At 60.0% G+C, this 26,646-nt stretch overlaps 2 protein-coding genes across 2 annotated transcripts in view; one reads left to right on the top strand and one right to left on the bottom strand.

Annotated features, from left to right (window-relative positions):
* The window catches only part of SLC5A10 (solute carrier family 5 member 10), a 35,233-nt gene that overhangs the window by 3,151 nt on the left and 5,436 nt on the right, over positions 1-26,646 (top strand). The window contains exons 6-9 of the mRNA XM_032197672.1: positions 3,491-3,596; positions 5,042-5,122; positions 7,872-8,077; positions 9,869-10,004. Coding sequence (XP_032053563.1) covers positions 3,491-3,596; positions 5,042-5,122; positions 7,872-8,077; positions 9,869-10,004 — 529 coding nt within the window. The remainder of the gene's footprint in view (positions 1-3,490; positions 3,597-5,041; positions 5,123-7,871; positions 8,078-9,868; positions 10,005-26,646) is intronic.
* Positions 8,136-23,727, bottom strand: FAM83G (family with sequence similarity 83 member G). The gene is made up of 5 exons (XM_032197671.1): positions 23,233-23,727; positions 17,502-17,669; positions 13,671-13,795; positions 11,486-12,917; positions 8,136-8,555 (listed from the first exon to the last, which is right to left on the bottom strand). The coding sequence occupies exons 1-5, from the start codon at positions 23,725-23,727 to the stop codon at positions 8,136-8,138; spliced, it is 2,640 nt and encodes an 879-aa protein (XP_032053562.1).

The following is a 26,646-nucleotide window of genomic DNA, read 5'->3' as shown; positions in this document are numbered from 1 at the left end:
CTGATGTCCCTGGCTTTTGGGGACCCGTGCGTCCCTCCCGAGAGCTGGGCAGCTCGGTATTGATTTTTAACAGGTGGGTTGCGGGGCTGGGAGCAGCCCTTGCTCTGTTCCTGCTGCTGCAGGGCTTTGAGCGTGGCCGCAGCCTGCGGAAGTGGTGCTGGTGACTCTGTTGGTGCAGCTGCCACCTGTATTTCCCCCTCCCCCCCCAAAAAAAATAAAAAAAAAATCTGGAGCTGGAGCTGCCCAGGTTTGGCTGCTGCTCCCCACGTGCGATGGGTGGCAGCTCCCGGAGCATCAGCCGGGTTTGGCAATGGCATGTTGATTATTCCCTGGTCGTCCTGATGCCCAGGAACGTGTTGTCACTTATTCATCCCCTGTGCTGCCCAGGAGAGGTCCGGTCCCTGCTCCTGTGGGCACAGGGAGGAGCTCGAGGGAGATGCTGCAGCGCCTGCGTGAGGCTTGCCGGGCACTGGGAGCCAAGCGAATCCCTGCTGGTGCCTACAGGGAGAGGTTGGAGGCTGGGGTGGGTTTCCTGGTGTTTTTTTTTTTTGCCCTTGCTGCTCTGAATTTAAAGAAAGAAATCTAATTTGAGGGCTGCTCATCTTCTAGTCTCTCCGGGTGACCACAGCCAACCCTTCTTACCCAGGCATTGTGCTGCCACCAGCTCATCCCATATGGGACGGGCATCCTACAGGTTCCTTCCTAGCCAGGAAACTACTGGGGATCTCATGGTGTGGCCCCTTTCCTAACACCAGGAGAACCTGCAGGTGAACTCTGCGTGGTGCCTGTGCTGCTGGCAACCTCTGCCTCCCTCCCGGCCTTTGTGCACGGAGCCAGGCTGGCGCTGACGAGCGGCTCTGCCCCTGCCCTTTCTCAGCCTTTTCTGCGCCTTCTTTGGGCTGTTGGGTTTTCTGTCACCTCTGAGTCAAGCAGGATCCAACAGAAGAGGAATCGGCCTTGTACGGGTGTTATTGTGGCTTCCAGCTCGGCTCAGGGTGAATCTGCCCAAACACGGGGCGCTTCCAGCAGCGCGCGGGGTGTTGGCACCGTGCGTGGCCAAACCAGCCCTAAATCCTCTCCCCAGGGAGCCTGGGAGGAAGGTGCGAGACTCAGGGCAATGGGTCAGCGTGGCCACTTGGCTGGGGCTTCCTCTGGTCCCCTCTGGGGCCACCTTTCCCTGCGGGTGCTGGGTTTACTCACGGATCTCCTCTCCCCCTTCTTCTGGGCATCGCTGCTGCTCTGGTGGCTCTTCCATGGGCAGGGGATGCATCCATCCCTCCTCTGTGGGCATTTTACATTTGCTGGTCCCCAACCCTCAACATTTCATGGCAGAGCAGCCCAAAACCTTGCTGAAAGATCACATCCCCCATGGCTAGGAGCATGCAAGGATTTGGCCGGGCAGCCCAAAACCCTGATGAGAGATCGCGTCCCCCCTAGCTAGGAACACGTGAAGATTTGCACAAATGTCCCAGCTTTGGCAGAGAGCCCCTGGAGACTTTTCTGGAGCCTGGGCAACTCGTTCTGCCCGGGTTCTGGCTTTGCCAGCTGTTAAAGCCAAGCTCCTTGGGAAGGCATCGATGGCGTTGGGTAAGAACGAGTTCCCAAGTGAGGTCAGCGGTGGAGGCAGGGATCTCGCTGGATTACGAGGCCTGACTTCAAAGGCTTCTGCTCCCCTTTTACAGTTGAAAGGACTTGTTTTATGAATAGGTCATGCCTGGATTTAATTAGCTTGTTTTTGTATTCGGGGTGTCTTATTAACAACTCAGTCACATGCGCTTTTATTTTTCTCCCACCGTAGCAGAATTACGAGGAAGGGAGGTGGAGACACCTCCTGCTTCCTCATAGCGAAGGATTAGACTCATTTGCAGACGACTGCAAAAATGCTTAAGCGTTGAGAAAGCCTGGAGAAGGGGTTATGAAATGCCTTTTCCCGGGCTGAGGCTTTGGGGAAGGAGCAGGCAGGCAGGGGATGGCGAGCTCCACGGGGCACCGAGGGTGCTGGCCTAGCACGGTGCTGGGGAGGCTCAAAAATTTTTGGGATTTTCTCTTCTTGTTGCGTTGAGGGATGGCTGAGGGCATTCTTCTATTTTTTTTTTGGGCCTCGTAGCTTCAGCGTGATGCTGACTTGGCTTGGTTGTTGCCTCGTAGGGCTGCTCGGTGGTGCCAGGCTGCGCTTGGGGGGTGTTTGTGGTGGCAAGGCAGCTATCGACGGGGAGCTGCTCTGTGGTTGCTGCTGAGCTGGTTCCTCTCCAGCAGGACCTTTATGGGGTGAATTGCCTTTTGGGAATGGTGAGGGCTCCCCCGAAGACGTGGCCAAGCTCGAGGGCAGCTGGGGCACGCAGCATCTCCCTTAGGATGTCTGTGCTGGTGTCAGGACCAGTCCCTGAACTGGGATCCTCAGGCTCAAGTGCTTCTCTGGCTGGCTCAGTTTGGGATTTATTCGACATTAAGCCTGCCCGCGTGGGCTCACCTGCTAGGGAAAAGGCTCTCATACCATGCTGAAGCTGGACATGTGCTACCTACTGACCTTCGTGTCCCCATGCCCAGCTTTGGGAGCATTTGGGAGAGGGCAGAGCTGGGGCAGGAGCTGCCGTGCGGGATGCACCACCAGGCCTGCAGAGCACTCATCCTGCACGGCTGCTCCCGCGTGATGGGGCAGGAAAGCCTTGCTGCTCGGGGTGGTTTTTGGGACGTACGTGAAGAAGGACGTCAGATCAGGGCTGAAGTGTTGGCTGTGGGGAGCAGGCACAGCTCCGGGCGAGGGTGTGGAGCTGCTGCAGTGTGCACTTAGCTCATCCTGCCTCTTCCTGCCCCATTTCCTCCTCCGAACGAGGTTTTTCTGACAATATCCCAGCCCAGTGCTGGGGACTGCTGGGTCTTGGCCATGGATTGAGGCGTGGTGGTGGCTCGGGGTCCTCCTGTCCCACAGCAGTGATGGGGGACGTGATGTGGGCACAGGAGCTGCTGTGGTGTTTTTTTGGGCACTACAGTTTGTCCTTTTTGGCCAAGCAGAAGCCCAGAGCCTCTTCTGGGGGCTTTGCAAGGGGAGCTGCAATGGGGAAGGCAAGCACAGGAGCACGTTCCTCGTGGCAGCACCCGTTGACGTGTTGGAGGATCCTTTTGCACTGGTCCATACTGGGGTGCAGGACCCCTGGGCTCTGGTCGTGGTCAGTTGGGACCAAAATCAGCTTCTGCCATTGCCCGTGCCTCGGTTTCCCCAACTGAAAAACCAGGAGGCAAGGCTCAGGCAGTGCTGGGGTTCCTGCTCTCAGTTTTGGGGTTCCTGCTCTCCATGCTGGGGCTGCCCACGTGTGCACCCAAGGGCTGGTGGCAGCACCAATGCCCCGAGACGTTGCCGGTCCTCGTGTCCCTCTCTCCTCACCCAGTTGGGCCCAGTTGCAGACTGGGCTGCCTCCTGGTGCCCCCAGGAGGGAGCTGGCCGTGCGTGGCCGTGAGGATGCTGCCTGTTACAGCCTCTGTCCCCGCACAGACCGACCTGTACTCGGGGGCCCTGTTCGTGCACGTCTGCCTGGGCTGGAACCTCTACCTCTCCACCGTCCTGATGCTGCTGGTCACGGGGCTCTACACCATCGCAGGTAGGCTGCTCGGCCTCTGCTGCCCTCAGTCCATCATCTTTGGTTTTATTCTTATTTTTTTTCTGTAGTTCTTTGGGATTTATACAGCTTTAAGCTCAGACCATGGGGTTCCCATCCCCAGTCCTACCCAGCTGGTGTTTGTGCATCCCTCCTGAGCGTCAGCTCGGGCAGTGACTCAACGCGGGAGCTCTCCTTTGTCATTACAGCTTTTCTTTTGCAATAACTCGCTCCTCCTCCGTCTCATAGCTAAGTGCTTTCTTGTGTGTGCACCTATTTGTAATCAGTGCCTCTCCTATTACAGGGCCATTACTGCAGCATCTCAGATCTGCGAGCCCTTTACCTAACTCACTTCCTTCCCACCTGCCCTGCCTGCAGTGCAACTTGCTGCCCGAAATTCCTGCCTCCCCGTGGGGATCAGGATCATTTGGTACCTCTCCTCTGTGATCTAGGGCGATGACAGCTTGGAGATGGAGAAGGATACTGTAAATTTTCCTGGCTTGCAGTCCCACTCCTGGGCTGCGGGACCGTTTATCCTCGCCAGGAGATTATTTCATTCTTTATTGCAGCCGGGACGTTCCCTTCCCTGGTAGCTCCCGAGGAGACGCCTGGCGAGAAATTCTCCCTCGCTATCTCGTCCCAGCCATCAGAACGGGAAACAGCATAATAATTAGATCCGAAACGCGCTGCATTTTGCAAGACCTCGGTTTGAAGCAAATCCCACGTTGCCTTTTTCCTGCCCACGAGGCTCGTTGTGCAGCACGGCGCTCCGGTGTGAGCCCAGGCACAGGGTGTGCTCGCTGCCTCACCCCGCTCCCGAGCACATCCCCGAGGATCCCAGGCACGGCTGGGGCAGGGCAGAGCCCGGAGCTGCCTGGATGTGAATGAATCAGGGATTTGGGTTGAAACGGGTTCAGATTATGACCCATTTTCTGCAGGCCCGCTACTTCTTGGTGCCTTTTTTTTGGCCTGGTGATCGCTTGCTTTCTGGCTGGGTGAATGAGCCCCGGGTTTGCAGTGGGAACTGATGGGGAGCCTGGGATGGGAAGGGAGAAATACCATGGGCTGGGTGGAGAAGGGGACCCCAAAAAACATCACGTGCTGGAAAAATTAAATTAAAGGATTGGGGGAAAGAGCTGAGGGGCATGCCATGGAGGCAGCATTAAGGAGAAGTGGGATGAGTGATGGAGGGGTGTCCTGAGTGTGCTCTGCTGCCCTAACACCCAAAGGACGGGGGGGCTGGGGCTGTCCTGCGTCCTCCCAGCTGTGTGGGGACGTGGAGCCGTGTCCCCTGGCCGCCCTCCCCTGCTCCCCAGGGGCCACAGCCCCATCACTGCGGTGCTGGAGGGGCCAAGGCAGATCCAGGTGTGTGTGGGTGGCTTTATTGGGGCTGCACGGCTGAGCCGAGCCCGAGGGGTGCTGACAGAGCTGTGCCTTGCTCCTTGCAGGGGGGCTGGCGGCCGTCATCTACACCGACACGCTGCAGACCCTCATCATGGTCCTCGGAGCCATCGTGCTGGCCGTGAGAGGTAAGAGCTGGCTGGGTTAGGTCCCAGCTCGGTGTTTGAAGAGGACGATCCCCAGAGGTGCTCCTGAGATGGTTCTGACCCAGAGGAGTCAGTCCGGGCTGTGAAATGTCACCGTGGTGGGGACAGCAGCAGGGCACTGCCACCAGCACGGCCACAGCTGCTGGCAGGGCGCTGTTCACGTACAAAAACCAAGTGAAAGGACAGTTATTTGGAGGCTTCTGCTTTACCAAAGGGGAGGAAAGCGAGGGAAGGTTCTCCCCTTCCCAGAGAAGCACCGATAACAGCAACCACCCCAGCAGGAGCGGGGGCCCGTGCCAGGCAGGGGAGCTGCCCAAACAGCTCGGCACCGCGGCCGCAGCCCACGTCAGATGAGGTGCTTGGATGTTGCTGATCGTTGTCTGAAGCTCTCTAATTGCCCGGGAGCTTCTCCGAGGCTTTTGTCTTGTGCTCTTGGCTGGCTGCGAGGCGGCAGAGCGGGAGGAGGAGGGCAGGCAGGCAGGCAGGCAGGCATGGCCTGGAAAATGCCCCGCGGCCGCCGCACGGCTGAGCTGTTTCGAGATGCGCCAACCTGCTCGGCACGGCGAGGTGTGTGCGCAGGGGGGGTGGTGTTTGGGAGAGTCACTGATCCAGGGGATCAAACAGGCAGGCTGCTGGCCACGCAGCTCCTTCCTTGGTGTCGGGAGAGCCCAGGGCCTCGAAGGTGGTCGGTCCATCAGGGATGCCAATAAAGGATGCTCTCCGTGATTTTGCCCTGTTTGAATCTTTAGATCGTGACAACTGTGCCAGAGCTGCTGCTGCTCGCCTGTTAGCCTGTGACAGCTCTGGGTTGCTGCTGCCCGGGCTCACATTTCCCCAGGGAGGACAGCACGGGGTGTGTGGATGCTCCTGGGTGTGCTTCACAGAACGTGTGGGCACGGACAGAGGGGGTCACAGACCACTGAGGGCCTGGGGACAGATATGGCTGTCCTGGTGGTGGCTCTGCTCAGCTCCAGCACCATCCCACAGCCCTCACCGTGTCCGCTTGGCACTGACCACAGGGCCCCTTCTCCTGGCGGAGCACACGGGCAGGATCCCTGCGTCTGCAGGCTGCCTTCTCGCTGCCCCGGCTTCCTCGCCCTGCTCCTTCCGTGTGAGCAGGCGTAGGTGTTGCGACTTGCCTCCTGACACCTTTTGGAAAGGGAGCAGGTCCGCACCCCCGGGCGCGAATCTCTGCTTTCAGCACTCAGCCTCTGCCTCTGGAGAGGCCTTTGTTGGTGCCCAACGCCCATGCAAAGCTTGGGAGTAGCCGGTGCCTGGATAAACCACGCGCTGGAGAGGCGCCAGGTCTGCTTGCACAAGAGCAGAAGCGGTTTGCAAATGCTCCCTCCTTGTGAGATACCGGGAGGGGTGGCTTGCAAAGGGGGCTGGGGGGTGTGATGCCCCTTTCCAAGCACCCCAAAAGTCTTGGGTCATGGGGAAGGGGTCAGGGCTGCGGGTCGGTGCTGGAAGCAAGAGTTCTGCAGGGGGTGCTGCCCTCGGACAGGGGAGCGGGGAGGGAATATTGGAAATGGGGAATTGCTGGGCACTGCCTGTGGCTGGGAGGGGTGTGGGGATGCTGGACCTTGGGGGGAACCACCCAGGGATGCTCTGGGCCTTGCTTGGAGCCTGAGCTGTGTCTCCGAGTGGTAAAGCAAAGGGATTCCTCCTCCCAGCACCCAAACCAAGTCTGAGCGCAGAGCCTTGCTCTCCACAAGCAGCCCCCAGTTGGTGCTGGGACCTTCTGCAGCCCTTAGTGAAGCCCCTTCCTCGCCCCCCAGCCTGGCTCCTCACCAGAGGGAGGTGTACAATGCCCCCTCCGTGAGCCCCACGTGGTTCTGGGGTCCCCCCTCCTCTCCCAAGCATGAGCAGCCACCGTGGGTGCAGGGTGCCAGCGTGCCCACCCACCCGCTCACCCCCTCCAGGGTGCTGCGTGGGTGGCAGGGGGAGCAAGGTGGGTGCCTCCCAACCCTCCCTCCTCCAAAAAGCGATGCTGCTGGCTCCCAAATCCTACTTCTGGCAGAGGGGGGTGAAGCAGGGCTCATCCTGTGCCCCCCAGAGCGGGGAGATGGTGGTGGGGGGAACACGGAGAGCCCAGGGCAGGAGGAGCGCCAAGGCAGCTGCTCAGGGCTCGGGGGTGAGCTTGCTGGGGCTTGCTCCTGGCACGTAATCCTGAGCAGTGCTCAGGCTAAAGATCCTGTTTCCTAGGAAGAACGCAGTGAAAAGGGACTTTTCTGTTCTGTTGGACTTCAAGCTGAAGGCTTAAGGGTGGAGGGAGGAGCTGGGGAGTGCTCGGAGGGGAAGAAAGTGCTTGGCCAGACGCTTGTGCCAAGGCACCTTGAGCCGCAGCGAGTCAAAGCAAAGGCTAGCTAATTTTCAATTTTAATAGTCCTAGGTGAGTTTCCTGTGCTTCGGGACCGGGGTGCTTTAATAACAGGTTGCTTTTACAGTACGAAGTCAAAAGAGGTGGGTCCCTTGAGGAGCCTTTGTCCCGGGATGTGGGTCACCCTCGCGAGGGAGGGCAGCCCGCCGCGGGACCTGCTGTGCAAAATGGTAGAAGAGTCTCTTAAATAACTAGAATAAAATACGATTGCGAGCCTTCCCTCGGTGGGAAGGGGGCCAGGAGGGGCAGCAGTTCTCAATAACGAGTCCTCGAGCGTGTTTTGTCAGCTCAGCTCGGAGGCGAGCGGGTTTTGCCGGGCTCTAACCAGCCTCCCCCGATGATGCCTTCCAGCTTTTAATGAGATCGGAGGCTACCCCAACCTGGAAGAGGCCTACTTAAGAGCTGTGCCGTCCAAGATTGTGCCCAACACGACCTGCCACCTGCCCCGAGCGGATGCCATGCACCTCTTCCGAGACCCAGTCTCTGGAGATCTGCCGTGGACTGGGATGACGTTCGGGCTGTCTATCATGGCCGCGTGGTACTGGTGCACCGACCAGGTAAATGTAAACGCTATTCCCCTGCCCCGAGTCGCAGCGTGTCCACCCGTGGCTTCACCTACTGCTCCTTCTGGCTGGTGGGCTCGGGGGGCTTCTTTTTGGAGTCACTGGGAGCACCCGGCGCTGCCACGACCTTGTTCTTGAGGTGCTTGGACTGGGAGAGCTTGGAGAGCGGGATGCCGAGGGGCGTCCTCATCTCCTCGGCTGCCTTCTGGATTTCTGGCAGGGAGGTCAGGGGCTTGCCGGCCACCCTGGGCTTGCTGGGCGAGAGGTGGCTGGGCCGTGCCGGCTTGCTGGGGCTGAAGGCTTTGCTCTGCCAGTAGGGCTGGCTGCCCGCAATGGTCTTTTTGGGCTCGGCTCCGTCCCCTCTGTACTTGCCGGCCCCCAGGGGTTTCTCGCACGGTGGGGAGCAGGAGACCTCCTTGCCTTGCTCTCTGCCCGCAGGGTTCCTGGGTAGGTAGCGGTAGATGTGCGTCCCCTGTTTGTTAAAGGGCAGAAAAAAGAGAAAAAAAATGACCTGTGGTTGCTGTAAGGACACCGGTCCCCTGGATGGACACCCCTTTACGCTTGGGTGCCATGAAATTGGTCCTCATGGATGAGTCCCTTGGCTGCTGGCTGCCCAAGACCCGTGCCCAAATCCTCCTGAGGCTGGTGACAGCTCATTACTCCTGTGGTGTCTCACTGTCTGGGGAAGGTCTCCCCCCACGATTTAAGGTTTTGAGTGCCCAGTACGTGGTAGGGCTAGGAGTTTCCTGCGCCCTGGTGGCGAGGCAGCATTTTAAGGGCAGCTGCAGTGCCCTGCTCGGACACCCTGGGGCTGTCCCCAACCACAGCAATGCCCCCGAGACCTGGGTCTCCATTCCCAGCAGAACCCGTGTTCATCACCAAAGTGCTGCCTTCATGCCCAGCAGCCCCCAAAACCCAGACCGAGGTGGCCACCGAGGTGAGAGGGAAATTTGGGGGGGCTGGGAGAGAGGGAGGTGGGCGAGGAGGCGAGGGTGCACTGCGTTGGGTGACCCTGGGCTGGGAGAGAGGCTCAGAAGGGCTCCGAGCACCGTTCATCCCAGTGCTGGTCTCAGCACATGGCTGTGGTCACCAGATCCTTGTCTCTGGGCATGTTGGAGCTGCAGTCCGGGGGTGGACCAGCGCCCTGTGCAGATGTACCGGGGCAAAATCCCATCCAGCAGGAGCCGATGGCCAGGCTGGAGCCGCAGAGCTGGCCGTGCAGGATGCCTTGTGCCCCCGTGGTGCTGCTGGCATCACCCCGGTGGTTGGGGTGGGCACCCCGGCGACCTCTGCACCCGCGCTGTGGTCATTTTGGCCAGGAGGGTTGCACCGAAGCAGTTAGTGCCGGGTTGGAAGGGGTTTGTTATGTTAGACTGGTTAAAATCAGTGCTTAGAACAAAGTGGGGTCCTCGTGTGGGCTGAGATGTTCGCAGGTGGGTAGGTTACGGGGGATCCAGCTCCTCTCCCTCCTTGAGCACCACGTGCCCGACGTGGTGCAGGTGTCTCCTGCAGCTCCTGGCGTTCTCTGGCTCTCAGAGGCATTAAATGATGCCTTCACCAGCTCCTCAACCTGGCGCTGGTCCCTCGTGACTGCACAGGAGCAGCCAAATCCTGCTGCGTGCTGAGATCATCCCTGGGGAGAGCCCGAGCCCTCTTATTATCAGCATTTCTATGGAGCTGAGCTGGGAGGAGAGCAGACGGGCACTTTTTTGGGGAGGCATTGGAAGGGTTTGGTGGGGAGGGGGACGTTAGTGGGGGCTCAGCCGTGCCCCTGCCTCCCTGCAGGTCATCGTCCAGCGGTCGCTCTCTGCCAAGAGCCTGAGCCACGCCAAGGCTGGCTCCATCCTGGCCAGCTACCTGAAGATGCTGCCCCTGTTCATCATCATCATGCCGGGGATGATCAGCAGGGTCCTGTACCCAGGTAAGGACCCGGAGCTGCAGGAGCCGAGCAAGTGGGTGCGTGAGGGATGGGAGCGGGGCGCTGGGGATTTTCTGGGGGTCTCTGGTTTGCAGGACCCAGGGGGCTGGAGAGAGGGGCATGGGGGGATGTGAGTGTGCCCGGTGCTGTGCTTGGGGTCACCGTGCACCAGCCTGAGCCACTCTCCTCAGCATCCAGGTGTGTATTTGGGCGCTGAAATGCTCCAGGGATAACCTGGTGCTGCCTTTTCAACGGGATGAAAAATGTGTTCATCCTGAGTGAGCCTGGTAGTGTCTGCATCGTGCTATAGGACAGCGCTTGAGAGCTGAATATGAGAAATATGGACCCAAAATAAGAAGCTTTGGTGGGGTTGATGGTGGGAGATACCTAACGCTGTCCAAAATGGGAGCAAAAAGAGCAATTTGCAGTGTGTTGTATGGTTTTACTCCAAGCTCTAGGGGAGGCCAGGAGCTGGAGAAGGATGATTTCAGGTGGAGAGCTGCAGAATTTTCTAGGAAAGCTCTTGTTGGGACCCATCTGTGGGCCTTCTTGTGTTGTTGCTGTTCTGACCTCACCTCAGATTAGAGGTTTCTACAGCGTTAACCCAGGACTATTTGGGTTTTTGTTATTACACACGGGATAAACTACCCTCTGCACACTTCCATCAGCTGAGCACTCGCTCTCCCAGCCATTACAAGACCTCAATTACCTTCCATAAGGAGCCCAGGACAAATTCCTGCAGGAGCCGTGCAGCGAGGGCTCAGCTCCGCGGGGAGGTCAGGCGCTGAAGCAAAGCCCTGCTCTGAGCCCAGGCTGGGGCAGGGAGTGGCGGGCGGACTCTGGACTAATTCGGTTAATTCCCCGTAAACACAGATTAGCTGGGACCTGGTGGCTCAGCTGGGGCCACACGGGTGGCATCAGTGCCTTGGGTGACACTTGCTGTGGGGGCTGTCCCCGCGCTCCCCCTGCCCGCCCGGCGGACACCGCGTGCCCAGCAGCTCAGGGAGCAGCTTGTGGCATTGCTCCGTGCTCAGATCACTCAGATGGCCCCTGCTGCACTGCTCCGCCTAATTACATGTCCGAGCGCCGTGCTTTGATGCTAATCACCTGTGCGAGGAGCCAGAAAACAAGACGGAGAGGGACACGCCTGCACGCACAGCCTGTCCCTGGTTGGGCACGGTGCCGCCGCTAGTGGGTGATAGGATGGGGCCGTGTGGCTCAGGGCACAGCCTGTGCCATGGGATTTCTTTTTAATCCCCAAAATCCTCCTCTCTGCACTCCTGGATACCCAGGGGGCTGTGGCATGGCCACCATCTCCCCGGCCACCAGCACCTCTTGGGTGGTGGTAAAAGGGGACGATGCTCCCCTGCACGGGGAGCGTGACCTCAGCACGCGGGATCTGGCACCAAAACCAGCCTCCCCCTGGACGAAGCAGCCTCTGGGATGGGGACACACAGCAAGAAGGTTGTGGCAGAGCATCGTACCTGTGCAGCGCTGGTCGGATAGGAGCTGTTGCCGTCCAGGATGGCGCGGGGCAGCACACACCTGATCTCCACCGCGTTGCTCCTCCGCTTGGCCGCGTCCTCCGCGCGGACGTGCTTCAGGGACGGGAGGCTCCCCAGCGGGCTGAGGAAGGTGCCCCGGCTGATGTGGGGGTCGCTGAGCTTCCTCTGCACGGGCAGGAACTCCCCGTTGTGGGTGACGTCTGAGTTGGTTCTCCGGAGGGGCCCGTAGCGGTCCCTCACCTCAAAGTACTCGTCGGAGATGGAGGAGGCGTTGGAGCGGCGGTAGCTGTGGTCGGCGGAGCTGCTGGAGTAGCTCTCCTGGTCACTCAGGGTTATGTACTCCTCCTCCTCCTCCTCTTCCTCTTCCCCCAGCCCGTTGTGGGCGCAGGGCGGCCCTCTGTCCTCCTGGGGCCCCGTTGCCAGAGGGGGACGGCAGCTCTCCGGTGAGGCCCTGTTGGGGTTCTCCTTTGGTTCCTGCCTTGCAGCCACGGGGTCGGCTGGTGGTGGCTGCGTGTCCCCATCGGGGACAGCACTGCTGTCACAGGGCACGATGGTTTTGGTCACCAGGTTTCCAGCAGGGATGGTCCTCGGCTTCGGAACCGGGGGCTTGGTTTCCTCGGGTGTCTCCTCGGGTGGCTTCAAGCGGTGGCTGAGCAGCGGAGCGGCCGATGTCCCCCCTTGATTCATCACCCAGCTGCTGCCTTCAATGGGGCTGGGCACCACAGGAGCTTCTGCAGGGACCTGCGGGGTCTGCCTGGGGCAGGGGGACACTGGGGGTGGCTCTTGGTCTGAGTTCCTCTTGGCCTCCAGCTCCCTGAACTTCAGCATCTGCCGGTGCTGCGCGCTGGCCTGGGAGACGTCGCAGACTTTGATGCGGTTCATCTGCGAGAGCTTCACGTTCTTTATCTTGGGGTCGATGATGTTGATATAACCCAAGACCTCGCTCCCGGGCTCAGGGTCGGGCTCCACCCAGGTGGGCAGGTAGTCGAACATGTTGGCTTTCTCCAGGTTCAGGAGGCCGGGGTGGATGAGCAGGGAGAGGTCAGCCGCTTCGCCGTGCCGGTCTCCTGCCTGACCCTCGGGCAGGGCTTTGCCCTTGTTGTCCGTCTTCTGGTTTTTGTCCTGGTTCTCAGAGGAAGTCTTGCTGATCTGGTCCGCGCTCTTGGCCTTCACCAAGGCGTATTTGGGGTTTATCAGCTTCTTCACCACGGCGTTGGCCGGGGTCACCGGCACGACGGAGGGCAGCGTTACGGGCTCGGGCTCGGGCTCCTGGCCCATGGAGATGGACTTGAGGCTCACGCCCTTGGACATGAGGTACAGCTCCTGGAACTGCTTGTCGAACGCCTCCACCACTTGGCCCGAGAGCACCGTGATGACGTTTCGGTCCGTCCGCGCTGCCGACCAGGTGAAGCTGGAAAGGAAAAGTGTTGGAAACTCTGAGCGCTCGCTGGTAAATAACACGGCTCTTCCCTGGGGGATTTAACAGGGCGAGGAAGGACATGGTCTTGCTATAAAAATTAATATTGATGAGGTTGAAAAGAAGCTCCCATCCCAGATGGGAATGAAAGCCTGGAGTCTTGAGTGCACTGGGACTTGAAATGAAAATAGAAGGTAATTGGTGTGGGTCAGTTGCCTTCTTGCTTTAGGGTTGGCCACTTTTCCTTTTTCAAATTAGGTTAGTCAAGAAAAGGGATTTGTGTTTTTGTTTTGTTCTGGCCAGAAAGCAGCAAATGCCTCATTTTCACGTTTATGAAATTTGTCCCATAGAGCTGAAAACCGACCCATTTCTACCAAAACAAGATTTTGTTCAGACAAACTGTAAAAACGCTTCAGGTTGTAAATGTTTAACAGGAAAATCTGAGGTCAGTGTGAGTGCTGGTGCTGGCTGTGGCTTGGAATTTGTCCCTCCCCATGCTCGGTGCCACGTGTTACCATCACTGTGTCTGCTGGCAGCAGCACTCGGTGCACCCACCGACCCCACGGGGTGCCCAAGTCCTGGCCACGGGCTGGTGGGGACCCTCGGGTCCTGCTCCAGCACCGAGTGCCCTTGGTTAGGTGGGGGGAACAAGCCTGGGACAGGGACTGGGGGTTGGACCACGCAGGTCCCTCTTGGTGCTCTGGCAATGCCTCTGCAGGGTGGGCAGGAGGAGACGCCGCCGGTTACCTGTAGGATCCGCACATGGCCCGGTCTCCATCCACGAACATGAACTTCTGGGCCAAAGCCCCCTTGAACTTGGTGGCCGAGCGCGTGAAGAACTCCGTCCCCCCCGTGCTGCGGACCCGCAGGTTCTGCAAAGCAAAAGGCAGGGCCGTGAGCGGGGCCGGGAGCTGGGGGCGTGAGACCAGGAGGGGTGTCCCCATGCTCGCTCCGGCCCCACACTGAGCCACCCGACTTTCAGAGCAGCATTCGGCCCCCGCTTCCATTTCACAACCCCGCCGAGCAGTGGGAAATGCTCTTCACGGTCTGCTCACAGACCTCAGTGATGGAGAGATAAAATAACTTGCCCAGGGCCACGCGCTGAACCAGAGACCCGGCGTCAAGAATTTCCTGCTTTCCCCGTGCGCCCGACCGTGTTTTCTACCTCTTGAACCCAGCTCTGCCCACGACTGCGGGTAAGCAGCGTGTGATAATGCTGCCGAGCACTTTCCATCTGCCATCTATGCAAATGCCACCGTGGAAGAGGTGATTCTTGCCCTCCTCCCCCCCTGGGGCTTGCAGGTGTTTGTAGGGGATGGTGCCGGCTCTGGCACGGCGCACGTGGACCTGATGGCAGTGGGATCGATGTCCTCTGCCTTGGGTCTGCTCCGTGCCTAAATCCAAGCATCTCACCCTGGTTTTTAGGGGTGAGTGGGAAAAAACAGTGGGGCAGCATCTTTATACCATTGGGAAAGGAAATGTAGGGACTTGCACCCACAGGGACCCCACCGGGAGCTGGGTGTCCCCAGCTCTGCAAGCACCGTGCTGCTCTCCCATCCCTCTGCTGCCTCAGTGATTTTTTCCTTCAACACCGAGGGACAAGAAACATTTTTGCAGCTGAGCAGACAGCGTCATTCACAGCAAACAGCAGAGCGGGCTCCCTTGGGTGTGGAGAAAACATTTTTTAAGGAAAGCGCCCTCATTCCTCCCGTTCTGCTGGGATGTTGCTAAGGCTGTTGCTAAAGGCACTGTGTCAGCATTAGGTCATGCCCTTAGATCTTCTGTTTTTTTAAAGACTAAAAACAAAAAAAGCAATGAAAGTATTTCTTCCCTCCCCCCCCAAAAACAAATTCCTCCCCACCTGGAGCCTTCCTCAGCTGCTTCCCCGGGCTCTCCTCTCTCCTGCCTCCCAGCAGAAGGGACAGTGATTAAAAGCTGTTTGCAGCGTGGTGCAAAAGCTAAGGAGTTCCTGACCAGGTTTCGGGGAAATTGTGCATGCTGAATGGCAAAGTTTGGGTATTTTTGGTGATTTGATTTTTATTTTTGTTGTTGTTGTTGAGCTTTGGCATTTTTGCCTGGTGGCTGGCAGCTGGTGCCCTTCGGATCGCTGTGCCCAGGGGATTCCCGTGGCTTTTGTGGGGATGGGGATGGGGGGGACACGCCGAGGCAATGCCCATTCCTGCTCGTGGGGCTGCTGATAGCACTGCAGCAGTGACGCTGCACCCAAACAAGTGCTCGCTGGGACCTCTGCCCACCGCCAGCATCCCCGCGGCGCCAACCTCTCCCTCTCTCGCTCTCCGCCAAATCTGCGCACCAAGGCATGAAGCAGCCTGGGTTTTTCTTGGGTAACACCCAGGGGAACAAAGCTCCCCGGCAGCAGGGTGCCGGCTGCCTTCGCCTTCCCCTCGCCACAGTTGGGTAAGATCTGTTTATTTAATCTCTTCCCCCCCAAAAAAGGGGGGGGAACAAGCGTGCGCCCGGCTGCCGAGCCGGAGAGGTGCTGCGTGGCGGGGCTGAATCACGCCCCAAACACCTGCCCTTGCTCAACGAAGCGGTTGCCTTGCCCAAGCTGGCTCGCTAATTGCAAAGCGCAGAAGGCACCGAGATAACGACGTTCATCTCGTTAGCATCTCCTGGCTTACGCAGCAGCTCCCAGCCACTGCCCTAGTTTCCTCACAGCCTCCTTGCCCTGCCGAACGCCGTTCCAGCAAGCTGGCTGCAACGAGCGGTGTGTGGCGAGTCACAACTTCGAGACATTTGCCGAGCTCTGCAGATGTTCTCCTGCTTTTCCAGTCCTGCCAGCAGGCTGCGAATGCATGAACAGCCCGGCGTGCGTCAGCGCTGGCTTTTCTGGTCTGGGAGCGGAGGCAGGCTGGAGGAGACCGGCCTCTCCAGGGAGCCTGGACGCGGGTAAAAGCCCAGAGAAGCTCAGCTGTGGCTGTGTTAATTGTCCCGAGCAGCAATTAAGTGGAGCCACCAGGCCTGTTGGATGGGGACGGTGCGAGGCTGGGCCAGCTTGTGAGTGCCACCGCCGTGTCCCCTCCCTTGGGCACGGGTCCCCAAGTTCACGCAGCATCACGGCCCCGCTCCAGCCTAGCTCACGCTGGCATTACGTGGCTCCTGCATGTTCCTGCTCAGCCCGCTGTTTGCCTTCACCGTGGGGAAAATTTGGAGAGAGCTTGCCCGGGCAGGGGCCTCCCCGTGAGCCATTTGGCACCCTGTGCCGTGCGGCCGGCTGACGTCAGGCAAGGAAGCACAACCTCTGTGCCCAGCTGCGGGCACGGCGCCCAGTGCCCGCGGGTGTTTGCCAGCCCCAAAGTGAAACTGCAGGGTGCTGAGGTGCCTGGGCACCCGGGGATGGGGACAGCTGGGCCAGGCGTCCCCTCAGCACTGAAGGAACCGTTTCTCTGCCCCTTCATCTGCCTCTGGCTTGGCAGAGCATGGTGCTGGGTTGTTTTTTTTACAGCACAGAGCATGCGTGCCATGCCGCGAGTTTCCCTGCAAGCTCTTGCAGGGTGCTACCCGTGATCTGGGTTAAAACATAATCCCGATCTTGTCGCATCTTGTGCACAGCATCACTGTCTTCTTGCTCTGCTCATTGAGCCCCAGCACGGTGTGTACAGGGGGAGTCTGTGCAAAGCTAAACCTCGTGCCAGAGCAATCGGCTCAGCTGTGCTTCGTGTTGTGGCCCCGTCCTGCTGCTGGGGCAGGGATTTGGGACACTTGGGGCCAGGGGACAAGCCCTGCGCTTCCAGACATTCCCCGTGCCGCTCCATCTTCCAAATTTCCCAACGGGACTCGTGCACAGGAGCAAAGTCAGGCGCTGGTGCCTCTGGGGCTGGGCGACCGCGGCGTGCGCGGTGCCGCTGCCAGCCGGGGCCGGCGTCGTGCCGCCCGCTGAGAGCATCCCGGGCAGGCGCCGGGGCGCGGGTGGCGTGGGCGCCTCCCTGCTCCGCTCCCGGCCCCGCGCTGGGGCGGAGGCCCCGGGAAAGGGGAAAGTCTCGTTTTTTAATTCCAGCCTCCGACTTGCGGGAAGGCCCGAAAGCGAGAGAACCAGCTGGTGGTTGCTCCTGCTGGTCCTGTCCCCAGGGCAGGAGCAGGATGGGGCTGGCGACGGCACGGATCCAGCCCTGGCGCGGCATCCTGCCTCTTGCTGGCTGATTTGGCAGCAGGAGCTGAGCTCGCGGGCTCGTCCCTGTGCTTTGCAACACCCTGTGTCTACCCTGCATGAGCAGGGCACCACGGGCACCCTGGGGATGTGCAGCCGTGGTGGTGGGACATGGATGGAAATCCACGTACTCATCTCTCCACCATTCCCCCCCATGCTGTTGTTGTTGGATTTGGGCATTGGCTATGGGATAAATGGACTTAGCTCGTCTGGCACTGCCTTGGAGCTGCAGCATGGGTCAAGAAGAGCTCTTTGGGAGCTCTTGGAGGGCTTTCAGCAGGAATCGCACAAATTCACCCCTTGCTTTTCAGCCCCACAAGCTGCAGCTGGAGGTGGGTTTGTCCCAGTCCCCTGCACATCACCCCGGAGCCCAGAGGCGGAGAGGCTCCTGAGACCAAGGCCCCCCTTACCTTCAAGTGTCCTGCGTGCATCTGCGCTCGCTCGCACATCTGCAGGAAGTGTTTGACGTTGGTCTCATCCAAAATGATGTAGACTCCGACCTTCCTCTTGAAACCCGCGTCCAGGAGGTCCTTGAAGATGTCTACGTCGGTGAACATGTCCATGACCACTGCGATGACCTGCAGAGAAGAGAAGAGAAATGAGTCTGGGCTGCACATCCAACCCCTCTGTGAGAGCCAAAGCACCTCCCTCGCTCCCTGGGAGCCTGGGATTAAGTCCTAATGTCTTTGGCACCAAAGCCAGGAGGTGCTACATCCCCATGCAGCCAGAGCTGTTTCTGCCCCAAAGCTGCTCCCACGGCAGTGGGGTTTTCCCCATGGGCTGTAAGGAGCTGAGCAGCAGCCAGCCCAGGATTGAAGAGCAAATGGCCCAAATCCCATCCCTCTGCTGGCACCAAACACCTCTGGTAACAGCATGTAGTGTGAAGTGTTTGTGAGAATACATCAGGGGTAAGGGGTGAAGGTAATGTTCCTATTGACAAGGCTTTAACAAGCACCAGAGGCTTCAGCCCTATTTGCTGATAGAGAAGTTTCCCAGAGGTGAAACCTCTGATGCAGCGAGCCTGTCTGTCTGTCTGTCTGTCCGAGGGCATGGTACATGGGGCAAGGTCCTGTGCGCTCCAGGGTGCCTGCTGTCTCTGGGGATCTGATACGTGCTTGTATGGAGAGAAAAGGGACAAAACCAGCTGAAAGTGGCTCTGAGACTGGTAGGAAGTATCCAGACACCCCTGAGGTACATTCAGGAGCTGAAGCAGCTTGTGGTACCCTTAGGACTGGCCTGTTTGCGCGCTGATGAGGTTGCTCAAAAGTCACTGGCTGTGCACAGCTCCCAGATGCTGTTTCAGATCCTTGCTGTTGATTTTTGGGAGCGTGCTCTGGCCATTCCAGCCCCCCCAAACCTCCCGGGCTGTGCAAAGGCAGAGCTGGGATGACAGCACCCGTCCAAGCCAGCAGCTTGGTTCGGCACAAGCAGCGTCACCGTCCCCTGAAAGCCGGAGCTGCCTTTGTACCCTGGGCGTCTGCTGCCGTGGCCAGGGCGAGTCCCACACGTGATGTGGAGATGCATCAGTGGGACACGCTGCGCTTCTTCTGGGAATGCCTCTGTGGGCACCAAAGTCCGCTCCACGCCCACGGGTCCTTTCTTCTTGACAATGGCATCGGATGTGACAGCGCGGGGCGGCGCAGGGCAGGGTGGTGATGGCCCTGCAGCCGCGTGTGTCTCCTCCTGCTCGGGGTGGCTGTGACCATATGGGACCCCCCTGGAGGTGCCCTGTGTTGGGGCAGCCGGGGTTTGCTCCTGGAGGGCTCTGGTGGCACGGGAACAGGCACCCCGTGGGGTGACATGAGGGGACCCCGAGACGCTGCTTGCTCAGGAGGGAAGGGAGCGGGTGCTTGCGCACTCAGGCACGTCCAGTCTGGGCTTCTCAAAGCGCCGAGCTGCCTTTTAATTAGTTGTGTGCCACAGGAGGCGGAGAGCTCTAATTAGGAGGAGAATTGTGCGTTGTGACACTGCTGGCTCTTCCTTTCCTCTGCAGCAGGGCGAGCAGTGAGGCCGTGTACCCCCTCCCCAGTCTGGGCCACCAGCGGTGCCACCCCGGCCACCTCAGCTCCTTCTGCTGTGCTCAGGTGTTTTGGGAGGTTCCAGAGGGGACCTGGTAGCTCTGCCAGTCCTCACCCTGCTGCTATCTTCCCATTTTTAGCTGAATTCCCATTTATCCTCCCCAAGCACTTGACAGCTTTTGCCATGGAAGGACGCATCCTCGTTCCTCAGCACACCCGGAGTTCTGCACATCCTCTCTGTCCCAGTGGGGGAACTGAGGCAGAAGGCCAGGTGTCTCACCGATGCCATCAAAGCTGCTCCTGACAGTCAGGCCCTGGCTCTCCTCATTGCCCCCAGCACCTCAGAGGAGCTGCTGAGCCCTGGGTGCAGGCACCCAACCCCACACATCGTGTCCGTGCCTGGGTGCTTTGGATGGGCTGTTTTGGGGGCAGAAGCCGTGCTCCTGCCGCTGACACCGGCACTCTTTAGCCTCGGCCATGTTGCTGTGCACCTCATTTTCTCCAGGAGAAGCTGGGTCTGGCCCTCATTTTGGAGGAAAGTGCCATCTTCCTTTTGTGGTTGATGCCCTGCAGGCAGGACGGTGCTGTGCAGGGTGCGGTGATGTCCCCACGTCCCATCACTGCTCCTGCTGGGGATGGTGAGCAGGGACACCTGCCCTGGGCAGGCTCTCGGTGCGTGCCCACACGTTCAGCACAATTCCTCCTGCTGGGCTGGTGCCTCCTATCACCGCTCGGTGCCTCTGCTGCCCTCAGCTGTGTCTTGCCTGCAGGACACGCTTGGCCTGGCTTTGTCACCGGGATGCCAGGCCAGCGTGCCAAGGCACTGCCTGGGTGCAAAATGGGCCAGCAGGACATGGCCAGCCCTGGCCACGCTCTCCGTGCTGTGACCATCCAGGGACCCCAAGGGTGAAATCTGCTCCTGGGCTGCCCATGCTTGTTCCTTGCTTGGAATCGGCTGGGTCGGGGCCAAGCCCAGGCGCAGGATGTAACCTGCAGAGAACAGAGGTCTGCGTGCTCCGGAGCAGCACCATCCCGTGCCATTCCCTTCGATCCCTGCATCCAGCTGCCCTCCTGTGCTCGCAGCCTGCCAGCCCTCATCCCGTGCCCTCTCCTGGTGCAGAGCCCGGTACCAATGCTGGGTACCAGGGGAAGGCGGCTGCGGGAAGCCCCGGCAGTGGAACAGCAGCACCTCTTCCCAAAGCCCTTACTGCATCATCCCAGGAAGATTTCCCATCCCTTTGCCATTCATCCAGATGAAGAAGAGGAGACAGGCCCTGGATCCATGGTTGGATGCTCTCCTTCCTGGGCTCCCAAAGCTGCCAAGATCTGCTGCTGGTACCCCGAGCACCGCATCGCCTGGGACGCAGGGAGGTGATGCTGGGTCCTTCTGAGCTGCTTTGATGAGCGCGCAAACTGCAGGATCATGTTTTATAGAGGAAATTGCAGCTCTTTATTAAGTCACTCTGAATCATCAGATAATAACTTTTGGGGTGCCCCACGTGGGCATTTAATAAATTAGGCAGGCACCAACGCACAATTAGAGGAAGCGCGTTGGGAAGAGGGAGAGGTGGGACAAGTAACATTAATAATTGCTCTCCCCTGTCGACCCTTTCATCCAGGAATGGCAGAAGGTTTTGTAAACAGTAATTAATAGGGCCTCCCAACCTTCGCTGGAAGTTGCTGAGGGTAATTAAATCACCACAATCCCAACTGGGAACCTCTGGAGCGGAGAGGTCAGGCTCGCCGGTGTCTCCGGCGGTGTTTAGCCGAGGATGGTGTTTTCAGCCTGGTCTGGTTTCTGGTCAGAGCGAGCCAAAATCTAGCGAAGAAGAGGAGAGGAGGCAGACCTTCCTCCCCAGCAGTCCCGTGAGCTGTGCAGCCACCGGAGCCTTGTATTGAGGGCACTGGCCATGCCGGGGCAGACCCAGGGAGCTCTCCGTTGGGGTGCCTGGCGCTGTGCTGCATCCCTGCCCACAGACCCGGGGATTTGCTGTGAGAGCGTGGCCGTGGCAGCAGGATCCTGCCTCTCTGCTCACCCTTTTCTTCCCACAGCGAGGAGGAGATCATTTGCATCCCCTGCTCCAGCTCGCCTGGATTTGCCTCTTTGCAGAATAAAGCCAAGGCTCTGAACTCGGCGGCGCTTGGCTTTGTTCCTGCACACAAATGGGCTCGTCCTCCCCATCAAAGCAGCCTCGCATCCCGGCTCCCTCAGCTGGGCTCTGAGCTGCCAGGAGGCTGCCTGGTGCCAGCGATGCTTGCGTGGGCTCTGGACTTTCCTTGGCTCTCCTGGCACCTTCTGCCTCTCTGCTGTGCGAGCGCAGCCTGCGTGGTGGCCAAACATCTCCACCGGCGGCCGGCACCAAGGGACCCCCTCGGGGAGGTGATACCCGACCCAAGAGGTGCGTGGCCAACCTCTGTGACAACTGCCAGGGTGGCAGCTGGGCCCTCCCTGTGCCTGCTCCTGGCTTCCTCAGCCGAACCCTCTCACCTCCATGGACCGCCAGCCTCAGCTGAAGCCTCGGGGTGCCCAGGAGCGCCTACGTCAGCGGTCACCGGGGCTCAGCACCAAGCCCCCAGGTTCAGCCACCCCATCCGTGGCTAGGGGGCTCAGAGGAGCCCCGTCTGCCAAACCCCAGAGCTCCTGCTCTGCTCAGACCCTGCAGACAGCAGGCTTGAAGCTTGTGCTCATCCCTGCATCTCCTGGGGGGCTGTAGGCAAGATGAGGATTTGCTCAAGCCTCTGAAGCTCAATCCATTTGTGGCAGGGCTATCTCTTGTGTTTCTTGGCTGTCCAGGCTCCTCTTTATCTGGCATACCATATTTTCTGTCCTGGAGGATTCCTCCCCTGTCTGTGATCCCACATCTCCTCCCTGCCCACCCGGGCAGCCAGCACTGCTGAGGGAGCAGCCACCAGCTCCTGCGTGCCACCGCCGGTGTCCCCAGCTCCCATCCCACCGGGAGACAGAGCCTGGCGCCGCGGGGACGGTGCCAAGAGCAGCCACGGCCACGTCCCTGCAGCCTGGAGATGCTCCCAGGGGAGGTGGGGACGGTGCCGGGGGCAGAGCCTGACTCAGCCGTGCAGGAGGAGGGAGGCAGGCGTGACTCAGGAGGTGCTGCTGGCGTGGGGGAAGCAGTGAGCAAGCAAAACCGGGCAGGAGCTGGCAAAGCTGGGGCAGAGGCAGCTGGAAAGACCCGGAGATGAGACATTGTTTGTGATGGGGGAGGTCTCTTCCTCCTCCATCCTACACGCACGAGGCTTGACGAGGCTTCAGCCCTGCCCTCCCATACAGACGGGATGCAGCTCACCGCAAAGTCCTTCCAGTGGGGAAAATGTCACCCAGCTGGGACCGGGTCATTGGGGGGCATCAGGATCCTCTGCCCAGCACTGCTGGCCTTCAAGGCACGCCACCACCTTCTTCTCTTGTCCTCCTGCCCGTGCCACCAGCCTGACCCCATTGCTCATCCACCCCAAATCTCTGCTCCTTGGTTTGCTGCCACGGGCAGGACAGGTCTCAACCAAAAGCCCACCCTGAAAAGGGGCTTTGCTTCCCTTCAGCATCTCCCGGGGCTTGTCCTGCACGCCAGCTTTTCTCCTAAAGCCCAGATGAGGCCACCATGGAGCAACGTGGCACTCGCCAGCCAGCCTCGACCCTCGCATACGTGCTGCTGTGAGACCGGTGCCTGTCGCTGCTTTGCCCCAGGGCTGAGCTCAGCTCCTCCAGATCCTGCGTGTTGCTGCGTGCGTTGGCACCGTGCTCTGGGAATAAGGATCGTGGGGTGGCCAGGACCGTGGGCTCGGAGCTGGGAACCACCTCAACCCTTTTTACCGCCCTGCGGTTCTCCCCATGGGGACCCTGGGATGAGCAAAGCTGCCGCAGTGGCTATGGAAAGAATTATTTTGCTCCTGGGGTGCATCAGACCAGACCAACAGCATCGTTTTCAGCGAAACCTAATCCCTAAATATCAGTTATTCTGACCGAACGTGGAAAAAAAACACAAAGACTGACCCCGATGCGTCGGCTTGGGCAGAGGACGGGACCGCCTGGCTGAGCAGGACCTGGGGATCCGGGCTCAAGCAGGACAGCCCGGGGCAGATCCCAACCCGGTCCCCGGGCGCACCTCACCTTCTGAGCCTGGCAGATCATCTTGCGCACCACCTCCTTGATGTGTGCCTGCCCCTCGATGGGCGGCTGCATGTAGACGGTGGCGCGGGTCACCCCGCGGTAGGCGATGGTCTCGGGCCAGCCGAGGTCCAGCTGGGGGATGGAGCGGTCGGACCTCTGCGGCCAGTACTCCAGGGATGGGGCCACCCCCTGCTCGTCCCCTTGGCTGTCGCCGTCGCCCTCGCTCTCCCCGGTGCTGCTGCCGTGGCGCGGGATGTACTCGGAGCCGGGGTCGTAGGTCTCGAGGGTGTCCAGGATCTTCTTGAGCTCCAGCTCGGAGAGGAAGTCCCTGATGTTCTCCTTCTTCAGGACCTCGTAGAAAGCGTCGGGGCCGCGGGAGGCCAGCGCCTCCAGGGCCAGGCGCTGCTCCTCGCTGTAGAAGAACTCAGGCTTGGACTCGCTGGACCTCCAGTTGACGTGGCTGTCGTCCAGGCACTGCACCTGGGAGAAAGCCATGGTGCCCCGACACGCTGCTTCCTTCTCCGGAGGGAGCTCGGTCCGTTGGGTGAGTGCCGGGTGTCGGCAATAAAGAAGGAATTAATTACTCCCCAGTCTTTGCATAAGCGACTCGCTCTGCTTCGCCCTCCCCGCTTCAGCTCGCAGCCCTGGGGACGCTGCTCCCTTCTCGGCCGGCTCCTGCCCCGCTGAGGCTCTGTTCTCTCAGGGATTTGGGTTCTGGTTTGCTGCTGGGTCTGGGGGGAGCGGGGTGAAGCCGGGGGGCACCACGGTCCCCACCTGGGTGGATCTGGTGGATCTGTGCCCTGCGCACACGCGGCTCCGCAGCCTCGCCTACCTCCGGCTCCACGCGCCTCTCATCTTCCGAGAGAGCCAAAAAAAAAAAAAAAAGGAAAACGAAAAAAAACAAACAAACAAAACGGCCTCACAGGGGTCACCAGAAGGCTGGGATTCTTGGCCTGGCTTCTCTCTTTGGCTATCGGTGCTGGAGAAGTGGGTCGGTGGTGGGCTTGGTGGCAGCCGGCGTCTCCGCCAGCCTCCCGTGCATCTCCCTGGCCGGCAGCGGGGCTGTTCCGGCTCCTGCCCGCGCGCGGTGCCGGGTGGACGGCGGGACAGGTAAGAGCAAGAAGTGAAAAGAGGAAAAGCAAAGGAGTGATTCATCGCTCCGCCCTGCCCCACCTGCAGTCACATGCTGCTTCACACATTCCCAGCCTTGTTCGGGCATTAACTCTTTCGGATGGTGCTGTGCTCGCCTCTCCGCTCCGTGCTGGGGTCCCCGAGTGGTTGTGGGGGGTCTGCTGGGGGGTGTCCCCAAAAATCAGCAGCTCTGCCCTGTGATAACCCCGTGCGTGTGTTGGAAGGGTGCTGCTTTCCAGCAAAGTGTCCCTGCCCTGTGTTTAACCCCTCCTGCCTCAGGCACAGCAGCCCCCAGAGCAGGGAGCAGCTCGGAGCCGTGGGGAAACCTCCTCGGCTCGGGGCAGGGTGCGCAGCAGGGACACGGTCACACACCAGACCTTGCTGCGGCAGCCAGCGACAAGAGCCATGAGGCAGATGATGAAACCACCCCTGCATTCGTCAGCCGCTGAGCACAAACCAGGAACGTGGAGCTTCTGACTCGGAAACCCGGGCAAAGATGAATTTCAGGAATCGGGGTCAGAGCCTCGCGCCGATGCGAGAAAGGAAAAACGCCACGGGCTGCGTCTCGCTCCGCCGCTTCGGTGCAGTTGATCTGGATTCGCAGCCGTGTAAATGAGAGCCCCGCTTGAGTCAGCATCCTAAGGCAAAGCCTCCTGCTCGCCCGTCACAGGGCTCCCCTCTGGAGCCCAGCGTCACCCCGGCTGCCCCGACCCCACGGCACCGCTGCCCCGATGCTGTGCCTGGCATGGAGCCTGGGGAGGGCCTGGAAAGGTGAAAGGGAAACACGCAGAAAGGGGGAAAATTCCAGCGTGGCTTCCTCAGAAATAGATCGTGGCAAGCTGTTCGTCTTCAGGCTGTAATAATGGACCTGGGGGGAATGGGGGATTTTGTCCCCTTACGTGGGAATTGGGCAAAATCAGCCCTGTGCCTGTGGTAAGAAGCCACGTGCTGGGTTTGTGGCTTGTTTGGGAAGGGGGAGTGGTGGCAGAGGGCATTGATTCGGGGTGACACCACGGCCCTGTGTCAGGACAGGACACGGGGAGAAGGGAAACGTGGGTCCCTCTGGGTTCTGGCTCAGGAGGCATTTCAGAGGGAGCTGGGGGTTTATGGAGAGCCTCTGGATGCCGTGGGGAATTCCCAGGGGTGGGATGTGGGCTGGGAAACAAGGCGTGCAGGGTGCTGGGGACAAAACCGAGCCTTTCTTCCCATTCTGCCCATTCCTTGCTTCCTCTCCTGCTGTCCTGGGAGGGCACTTTCACCCCTAAACCCTTCTTGTTGCTGGGGTGCCCGGGCGGAGACGCGATGGAGATGCTTGGACCGGGGCTGGGAGCGTGCTGGGGACGGACCCAGCTCCTCCACCCCGTCTGCCCCGTGCCTCATTGTATGGCAGCCATTGTGCAGGGAGATTTGCGGTCTCTTTAGCGGGGTGTGTGCGCGATTATGATTTATTGCACGGCAGAATTAATGCACGAGGGGAACGGCGTCGCATCGGTGCCGCGCCGTGATGGCTCATACGGTGCTGGCCGCGGGTTTGGGATCGCGGAGCCCCATGGCCTGGAGCTTCACCAGATCCAGCTCCTGCTTGGGGACACGATGTAGGGGGACAGCGGGAGCTCACAGGGGGGTGGGTCACAGCCTGAGCTGGTGGCAGAGCTGCTTACGGGTGGGCGTCCCACAGCACATGGCCTGGCTGAGCTGCAGGGCCAAGGGACTGGCACCGCGGTGTGACGCCGTGGCTGCGCTTTCTCTCCTCTTTCCCTTAAAATCCCCTGCGGGCCACCCTTAATGACTGCGTCGCGCTGAGCTCAGCGCTAGCCGGGCTCGTTATTTTGATGTTTTCCTGCATATCCTGATTTACCCTGGTGTGGGTAAGGAGCCTTCAGCTTCTTTTGAACCCCCTGCAGGGACAGGGCGCTGCGGCCGAACAGGTCGGTCCCCATCCTCACCCTGTCCCTGCTCCCCTGGCCGGGCAGAGCCTTCCCCGTGCCCCAGCTCCCCCAGCCTGGCTCTGCCCCGCAGCTGGCACCGTGCTCCTCCCAGCTGCAGAGGGAAGCGTTAATTACAAGCTCCTAATTAATTTCCCATCTCTAGCAGAGGGCCTCATGATGCAGCAGGGTGCGACGCTGGGCTCTGCCAGGCTGGGCTCCGCTGCCCGCGCTGTCGGGGCTCACCGAGGGGTTTTTGGCAGCAGCACCCAGCCCCGGCGGGTGTCTGCTTGGGGCTGCAGCACCCAGACGCTGCTTTGCCTTCGGGAGCAGCTTCCACCCGCAGCTCTGGTGGCAT

This window comes from Aythya fuligula, chromosome 15 (assembly GCF_009819795.1).
Source record: "Aythya fuligula isolate bAytFul2 chromosome 15, bAytFul2.pri, whole genome shotgun sequence".
NCBI lineage: Eukaryota > Metazoa > Chordata > Aves > Anseriformes > Anatidae > Aythya > Aythya fuligula.
The sequence above is the reverse complement of the archived record's forward strand: the minus strand, read 5'-3'. Positions and strand labels throughout refer to the sequence as shown.

Excerpts from the sequence above, each read along its gene's own strand:
- FAM83G (XM_032197671.1), bottom strand. The coding sequence starts at position 23,727 with ATGGCTTTCTCCCAGGTGCAGTGCCTGGACGACAGCCACGTCAACTGG. Across the intron at positions 12,918-13,670 it reads GCCATGTGCGGATCCTACAG|CTTCACCTGGTCGGCAGCGC; the intron begins GTAACCGGCGGC and ends TTTCCTTTCCAG. Across the intron at positions 8,556-11,485 it reads ATCCGACCAGCGCTGCACAG|GGGACGCACATCTACCGCTA; the intron begins GTACGATGCTCT and ends TTTAACAAACAG.